This window comes from Phyllopteryx taeniolatus, chromosome 17 (genome assembly GCF_024500385.1).
Source record: "Phyllopteryx taeniolatus isolate TA_2022b chromosome 17, UOR_Ptae_1.2, whole genome shotgun sequence".
Taxonomy (NCBI): Eukaryota; Metazoa; Chordata; class Actinopteri; order Syngnathiformes; family Syngnathidae; genus Phyllopteryx; species Phyllopteryx taeniolatus.
Genome location: NC_084518.1, coordinates 22,317,046 through 22,326,025, shown reverse-complemented (window position 1 = coordinate 22,326,025; position 8,980 = coordinate 22,317,046). Strand labels below are relative to the sequence as shown.

The window sequence follows — 8,980 nt, the reverse complement described above, 5'->3', positions numbered from 1 at the left end:
CTGAAAGACACGGGCACACAAACAAAAACAAAAGGCCGTCTCTCAGATCGCTGCGTGTGGCAGGGACGACAAGGAAAGGGAGGCGGAGGCAGAGTGGAGGGGCGCACAGAGGTTGAACTGAAACAATACACGTAGTAGAGCAGTGAATGACATCCCTCTACGATCAACCGAAACGAGTGCTGAGAGAAAAACAAAAACAAACATACAGCAGTTATTTGCTTTTATCTTCTCTACACTGCTGCGGAGTTTCAATTGAATTGCAAACAGGTCACACATTTACAGTAAACCTTGACAAACACTTGTAATATTCAAATGGACCAGTAATAAGAACTAATGGCAATTAAAGGGATAGTTTGCAGTTTTGAATGAAAGAAACCAACGCACCCGAGGAAGAACAACCTATCGGAGACAGAAGGTGTGACCGGTGACGTGTCAGCCACTTGCCAGTCGCACACTCCTGCAGCCTTGCACTGACCTGTTAGCTTGCGTGTATACTATTTTGGAATATCTCTCTTTTTTGGGGGGGGGGGGGGGGGGGGGGGAGCCCATTCCTCGTTTGCTAACAACTGGGCACAAGAGTAGGAAACAGAAGGGGTGCGATGGGACCTCTGGCAGCTGAGAGGATTCAGAAGCGATGCGCAATTAGTAATATGTCTGCTCGACCGATAACATTGACCTCTTTTTGACTTTTAAGTGAATGACATTCCAAAAAACAAAACTTCTGATACATGTAGTTTTATAGTCACGCTCTATTATGAATAAGTCATGCTCCCAATGTAGCAGCCGTGGCTAACGTTGACTTGTTTACAGTGGCCGTGCCAGTTTAGTATTTCTAGGGTCGCTATTCTGTTGAAGCTGGACAGCGTTCTCTGTGACTATTCACGACGGCGTACTTTCTTGATGCCATTATGAGCGGCCATGTTTGAAAATTGCGCTTGTGCGAGTCAGTGGCGGCGGGCACAGCGGCTTTGGTGAAGAGAGGTTACATTCAAATCTTACTAGCGGTTTTAAAACCCAAAACTGTGCCTAAGCTAAAGTTACAAGTTGCAGTGAAACCTGAAATGTTGCCAATGAAAGTTACAGTGTAGCTCTTGATTCCCATAAATTCGCTATGTTTCTGCTGTTGTGTGAGTCACCTTTCACGCCCACTTTTTAAGTTTGACATTTTGAAGTGAAATTTTGCAACCTTCTCTCTCAATGGCAGCAAGTCACTAATGAACCGGAAACGCATGGTTGTCGATTACAACGATGCAGCCCGCTGAGGTGTTGAACAAAACGATCCGGTTCCAATAATAAGGTCAGCTCAAATGAAATGGTTAACTGTGTTATATAATAGCACATACAATAGTCTGACAGCTACAATCATCGGCCACAACGTTACGTACACCTGCACAATCTGATGACATACATTATACTCGATATTTCACATTACTTTGACACAAATTTTGTGTGATTAATGGAAGAATATGTGTATTATTCTGGTGGCGGTTTGCTCAGGTGTTTCACTGCAAAGCGTCGTACTGCGAAGTGCTGAATATTCCGGTTACTTTGTTAAGGTCAATCCAAGTCGAGATATTGTATCAGAAACAGCTCTTCTTCCGATGCATTGTCGACAACAGCCTAAAAAAATCGACATATTGTTACATTCTTAATACCATTCTTAAAGATCTTGTGCGTGTGTGCGTGCGCTCATTGTGCAGTGTTTGTGTCAAATCATTTCAATAATTATAATTATATATTATTTCATAGCACTCTGGGTTTTGCTACAACTCAATCTATTCGATGTACTCATAGATAAACTATGAATCCGCTGTCAAAACCAGTTTCATTAGCTGTCAATCATTCCATCCAAATCAAGTTTTAACGCTAACAACCGGTACGATGAGTCAAAATTGAAAAGAGTCACAGTAGCGGTCCCAGTCAATAACTTTTATAAATAACTTTCCATATAAATTAGAGGGAGAAATGAAAGTTTTGTACACACATAAAGTAGACACACATTCTGTACAGTATTGACAATTCTCAATGCAAGGCAACTTTGTGTTCAAAGTATTTTCGTCAAGCAGCGGTTTGCTGAAAGAAAACAGTCCATCGGAAATATTCTGGCTCAGCACGAACAGTTTTCCACACAATTTTCTACATGAGCGTAACATGGACGAGGTTCAACCGAATGTAAAAGTAAAATACTGATAACAGCTTTCAGGCGCATTTAAATTACAACAGCTGATCCACCGAAGCATTGAACATTTGACATTACGAGTGCCACAAAAGAAAAAATAGGACAGTTTCGATATGAGTCGGCGGTCTGTATAGTAAAGGTTGTTGTATTGGCTGGGAGGCCTTGAACATGTAAACAAGACACAAAAATCATCTGCCTCGAGCCCAACAACTTCAAAATGTTTGTTCCCACCTGCAGACGCTCCTGTGCAATTCAGTGGGAATACTCCTACAGTACAGCCAACATGAAACTCAAAGCACCTTTTGCAGGTCATCCTGCAGCTTCTTCAGCATGGCCTCCAGCTGTGACACCTTCTCCTCCAGGTGGCCTGGAGAGTCACTGCAGCACAGACAAGCAGTGACACATTAGAAAAGCGATGCTACGGATTGCTCAAAATGAGATAATTAGCATTTTATGCCCATCGGCTTTAAGTGTCATAATTCGCTGTTCCGATCAATTACGTCATTGATTGGCTGCGCAAAAGACATTTACTCCACGTCGCCGTCGTATACAGTATATTTGAATCCAAAAGCTAGTTTATTTTTAGCCTTGCCGCGTGTCTTTGGACGTCATGTGCAATCACTGGGCAAATCAAACTCGTTACCGCGGCCACGGCCACAACAACAATGGATCGCGTGTGTATCGTGTTGGTCAAAAAAGAACAAAATGGGGAAAAACGTGTGGTGGTGGTGGTGGTGGTCAGCGGTGCTCGGGAGAAGACGTTCGTTCAAGGATGGCTTGAGGTATGTTCTCGTGCGTTTAATATGATACGGCTCACAAGCAGCCAACAAAACGTTATGTAGGTTGTACGTAAACATGCCGGCGTTATGTCGACTCATGCTCGAAAGTTTTGGTGCGTTAGAAGTCATTTCATAACATTAATGAATTCATTAAGTCATTTCATTAGGTTAGGTAGCACCCATTATTTCTGTCATATTGTAATGTTGGTTTGAGCTGACCGATTAGAATACATGACCTGACTAGAGAACATTTTGGAAGATACTCAGTATTTACAGTAGTCAAATAGACACATTGCGTCATCTTGTGATCGTTTTTTTTTAAACTTGCTGATCAGTGATCGGCCCCAAAAATCCTGATCGTGTAAAGCCAACTCAAAATGAGTACAATACAGTAAACCAGCACATATTGGCAGTTCGGCATTCGCTAAATTGCATATTTGCAGATTTTTGGGGAAACCTTTCTTCTGTCTTTTTTTCTCCCTTGTGTCTTTTTTGTGCTCAAGCCAATGACTTTGGCGCCATTTTGTGGAATCTTGGTGTTGTTGCTAGATTGAGGTGTTTTGTCCTATTTCGTTGGTGGTTCATGAATGCACCTTTCAAAGTGAACGTGAAAGTATGTTTCTGCTTCTCTCCCGATGCAGAGTAGTCTACTTTGCCGTAAGAATTTGCCTGTAATCCCGAACATTTATTATTGCGTGTCAATGAGTTGAATGACTAATAAAGTGCTAAAGTGTAAAGTGCTAGCGCGCCTAATTGTTTGCCCATGTGTGACGTCGCGTCAGTTTGTGCTAGCGTGTTATTTAGGCGAGTATGTACGGGGGCCGACGCGTCATTAGGATTCCCGCGTAGTTTCTAGGGAGGACATCCCCCACTGCAACGAGACCGGCTCCTGCGTCGCGGGAAGGGCAGGCTAAGCAGATGTAACGAGAGGAACATCACAAACGTATCAAATCTGTGCAAAGGTTTTTCATGCCACAGGGTTCCTTGCTTATTTTCCCTCTATTTACTCCCACTCGGCTCAATTCTCAGGAATTCAGATTCGCACTGTGCTAAGCCATTGCTCAAGGATGATCAGACGAAATGGACAGCACCCGAGTTAAATATAGGAGTGTCACAGCAAAGGGTCTGAATACTTATGGCTGTGTGTGATATTTCAGTTTTTCTTTTTGAATAAATCTGCAAACATTTCAACAATTCCGTTTTTTTCTGTCAATATGGGGTGCTGTGTATACGTTCATGAGGAAAAGAAAAATACTCATCAAATCATTTTAGCAAATGGCTGCAATATAACAAAGAGTGAACAATTTAAGGGGGTCTGAATACTTTCCCTACCCACTGTATGTGGTTAGGGTTAGTGGGTCCTGGGTCAAAATGCTGCATTTGTGCCGGTTAAAAGACATTTATTTAACGTACAGAAAGTATAAGCATATGTCACCTATTTTAGCTTCACTCCACCGGCTGTCTGTTCATTGAAAAATTCTGGCCTCGCCCGCACCCCTACATTCCCAGCCGCGCTCTCAGGTCAGCCGACCAGCTTCTCCTGACAGAGCCCAGGGCCAGGCTTAAACGCAGAGGTGAACGAGCGTTTGCTGTTGGAGCTCCAAAACTGCGGAATGTTTTGCCAAGCCCCCGCCCGTCACTGCCTCATTTGAAATCTTTTGAGCCAGTTAGCGTGTCTGATGTGATGTATAGGGGTTGCGTGGGCAGTGCATTTTATTTTATGTTGATTTTAGCTACTTCATTTGAATGTTGTTTTTTCTCATGTTGTTTTATTGTTTTCGTTCATTCTTATTTTGTATTTTTGCTATGCTTTTATTGCATTGTACAGCACTTAGGGAACCTCGTGTTTGTTTAAATTGTGCTATATAAATAAAGCGGCACGGTGGCCGACTGGTTAGAGCGTCAGCCTCACAGTTCTGAGGAGCGGGGTTCGATCCCCGGCCCCGCCTGTGTGGAGTTTGCATGCTCTCTGCGTGGCTTTTCTCCGGGCACATCCCAAAAACATGCATGAATTGGAGACTCTAAATTGCCCGTAGGTGTGAATGTGACTGTTGAGTGCGAATGGTTGGTTGTTTGTATGTGCCCTGCGATTGGCTGGCAACCAGTCGAGGGTGTACCCCGCCTCCTGCCCGATGAGAGCTGGGATGGGCTCCAGCACGCCCGCGACCCGCGTGAGGAGAAGCGCGACAGAAAATGGATGGATTGGATTGGATTGGATATCCTAGTGTCCGTCCGTGCATTGCCTTCTTTGGGAACGACGACCTCCCCAACATGGCCGCCACATCGATTAGTCAGGCTGCTGGCTATGAAAGGCACCCCCTGGTCTCACAGGACTGGTCCATCCCGGAGGTCGCGCCCCCTTGTGGCCTGGCAGAATTCCATCGTGTAGCGTGAGCATGCAGCATTTCTCTCGCAGTTGTTTTGGGATGTGCGTGGTTTTCTTTGTGGTTCTTTTCTGTGATTGCAGCATTTTTCTTTTGCTGTTGTTTTATGTGCTTGTGTGCTTTTTGTTTTGTGTCATCCTGCATTTGCAGTGCATTTGTCCCTGTCAGCTAACACTATTGATGAAGGTGGTTTGTTTGTGTTGAATAACTTCAACTACAGAATACAGTTGTTCACGATTGTGCACGGCGTCAGCACTTTATGATCATCTGTTTTTAAGTGCTTTGCCGGCATTTTCTGGCATCAATACGTAAATACAAGCCCCTTTTAGGAAAGATTTTCGCTATCCGTGGGGGACAGGGATGCAAATAAGTTCACTGTATAGATATATTCTAATTCTAAACACATACTATATCATTCATGAAAAGAGAAGGGGGAAAATGATGCCGATTCACATGCAAGATACATTTCAGCAACTGATGTTCTTCTTGTGCCGCTTACATTCTATCTGTCACTTTCTGATCTTCGTGTTGGCATCTTGGTGACACTCAACTGTGCTGTGAATGCTGTTATTTTTTTCTAGTGTGGTGTAAACACATTGTCCATACAATGTACACATGATGTAGGTACTGAGTTAGACATGCTGTGTAAGTATGTGTGTGTGATTGTTTGCATGCAGCAGGAGGGATGCAGGGTAAATACAGAGACTATGTGTCTAGACAGAGATAGAGATATATGTTAGTATGTTAGTAGGACAATATTTGTTGCACAGCGAACATGACTCACCTCTCCCTCGCGTTCAGCTTGCCATCCGTGTGATCGGCCCCTGATTGGTCTCCAGCTTTACGATCTGTGACAAAAGAGACACATTTAATTGCACTCGCAATTCCAAAAGTATTGGAACGGCAAGGTCAATTCCTTTGTTTTTGTTGTATACTGAGGACATTTGGGTTTCAGACCACGAATGTGAGACAAAAGTTCAGAATTCCAGCTTTTATTTCATGATATTCACATCTAGATGTGGTGAACAACTCAGGACACAGCACCTTTTGTTTGAAGCCACACACCTTTCAAGTGAGCAAAAGTATTGGAACATGAGACTTATGGGTGTTTCTGGTAGCCCTTTTAGATTGATTGCTTAAACAGTAGATCGTGCTTGGTTTTGGCTTTGGGTTTCACCTGTGAAAACTGCATCTGCTGTTGAGCAAACATGAAGACCAGAGAGCTAAAAGCAACCCATTATGAAGCTGAGAGGAGAGGGAAAATCGATCAGAGCTGTTACACAAACATTGGGCATAGCCAATGCAACAATTTGAAATGTCCTGAAAAAGAAATCAACCACACCAGGTACTGAGCAACAGACATCGAACAGGTCGGCCAAGGGTATCAACGGCAGTTGATGACAGAAACATTGTGAGAGCTGTGAAGACTGCCAACCTCCACAGGGCAGGGGTGACGGTATCCACAATCCACTGTTTGAAGAAGACTTCCAGAGAAGAAATATAGAGGCCATACCACAAGATGCAAACCACTCGTCAGCAAAAAGAATTGGAAGGCCAGATTGGATTTTGCAAAGAAGTGCAGAGATGAGCCACAAAGGCTTTGGAACAAAGTTTTATGGACTGATGAGACCAAAATGAACCTCTACCAAAGTGATGGAAAGGCCAAAGTATGGAGAAAGAAAGGATCTGCTTGTGATCCAAAAATAACACGCTCATCTGTGAAGCATGATGGAGGTAATGTCATGGCTTGGGCTTGCATGGCTGCTTCTGAAACGGGCTCGCTAGTCTTTATTGATGATGTAACTCATACTGGTAGCAGCAGAATGAATTCTGAAGTCTACAAAATCATTTTGTCTGTCAATTTACAGAAAAATGCATCCAAACTAATCGGGAGAAGCTTCATCATGCAACAAGACTGACCCAAAACACAACAAACAAGTTCATCAGGGGGAAAAAAGTAGAAGGTCTTAGAGTGGCCAAGTCAATCACCAGACCTTAACCCAATAGAGCATGCATTTTACCTCCTGAAGAGAAGACTGAAGGGAGATACGCCCAGAAACAAACAAGAACTGAAAGAGGCTGGCTGCAGTAAAGGCCTGGAAAAGCATTTCAAATGTAGAATGTCAATGGGTCGCAGGCTCGATGCAGCGATTGCACGTAAGGGTTACGCCACCAAATATTACATGTTATTCCCTTTAAATTAATCGAATAATGTCTGTTCCGGCGGCACGGTGGGCGTCTGCACAGTTCTGAGGACCGGGGGTCTGTGCCAATACCTTTGCTCACTTGAAAAGTGCGTGGCTTCAAACAAAAGGTGCTCTATCGAGAGATGTTTGACACATTTAGATGTAAATGCCAGGAAATACAGTCCAAGTTGGAATTCTGAACTTTTGTCTCATTCATCTTTTGATCTGAAACTCAAATGTCTTCAGTATACAACAAAAACAAAGGAATTGACCTTGCCGTTCCATTACCTTTGGAGGAACTGGATTACAAGCTAACAATGCATTTTTTTGATAGCGCTCCTCCTCAACAGGGTCACAGGTGAGCTGGAGCCTGACCGAGCTGACTTGGGCGAGAGGTGGGGTAGAGTAAATCGCAGACAAACAACCTCGAGTCTTCAAGTCATCTAACGTGGATGTTTTCTGACTCTGAGCATAAGGCTGAGATTTGAACCCAGAATCTAAGAATGTGCTGTCCTGTGAACCACTGTGCTGCCCTCCTAATCTAGCATCCATCCATCCATTCGCTGTAGCCCGTATCCTCACTCGGGTCGCAAGCACGCTGAAGCCTATCCCAGCTGACTCCGGGCGGGAGGCGGGGTAGACCCTGAACTGGTCGCCGGCCAATCGCAGGGCACATAGAAACAAACAACCCCTTCACACCTACGGACAATTTAGAGTCTTCAATCGACCTACCGTGCATGTTTTTGGGATGTGGGAGGAAAGCGGAGTACTCGGACAAAACCCAGGCAGGTCCGCGGAGAACATGCAAACTCCACACAGGCAAGGCCGGATTTGAACCCCTTCTTTTCTTTTTTTTTTTTACAACACACACACACACACTATAAGACCACAAATTAGTGGACACGATGATGTCCGTCGCTCCCTCCTGATGATGATTTGACATTCAAATCACGGCACGGTTCAATAGTCGCTCACCCTCGCGTGACAGAGCCTCAAGGATGCCGCGGCAGGCTGTGGCCAGGTCGGCGATGGACTGCCACTCTTCTTCGGTGGAATCTGTCGTCTCTGAGAGGACTAAGAGCAAGGTTTTATGATCAGTTCAGCGGCAGTGTGAAACACGTCTACAAATAATGCATCTGGGGCAGGAGAACACCGCGACAGCAATTTCCAGAGATGCTCTCATTTGGAGTTTTCTTTGAAATACCACCACAAGGTGGCGCTGCTATGTTAATTCAAATCGACAGATGTTTTAGCCGATTCTAGAGAGACTGAATGTTGGCCAATTTCTAAAGAAAATGATGTTAGAGTATATGCGAAATGAGGATGTTAATAATCAATGATTGAGATTTATTACATATAGCCACTCTAACTGGACAGAACTAATCCCAATTGCCATAGTTGATGATGTACCTTGTTATACAATCTAAGGTAAAAAATGGGTTTTGTTGATGG

General features: G+C 44.0%; 1 protein-coding gene across 4 annotated transcripts in view; it reads right to left on the bottom strand.

The window, feature by feature from the left end:
• The window catches only part of sipa1 (signal-induced proliferation-associated 1), a 37,029-nt gene that overhangs the window by 2,452 nt on the left and 25,597 nt on the right, over positions 1–8,980 (bottom strand). For 3 of the 4 annotated variants that reach the window (XM_061752944.1, XM_061752945.1, XM_061752946.1), the window contains 3 exons: positions 8,504–8,602; positions 6,127–6,190; positions 2,479–2,557 (listed from right to left, as the gene is read on the bottom strand). In XM_061752944.1, coding sequence (XP_061608928.1) covers positions 2,479–2,557; positions 6,127–6,190; positions 8,504–8,602 — 242 coding nt within the window. Of the gene's footprint in view, positions 1–2,410; positions 2,558–6,126; positions 6,191–8,503; positions 8,603–8,980 lie in introns of all 4 variants that reach the window. The other variant, XR_009785307.1, reaches the window with a different exon arrangement.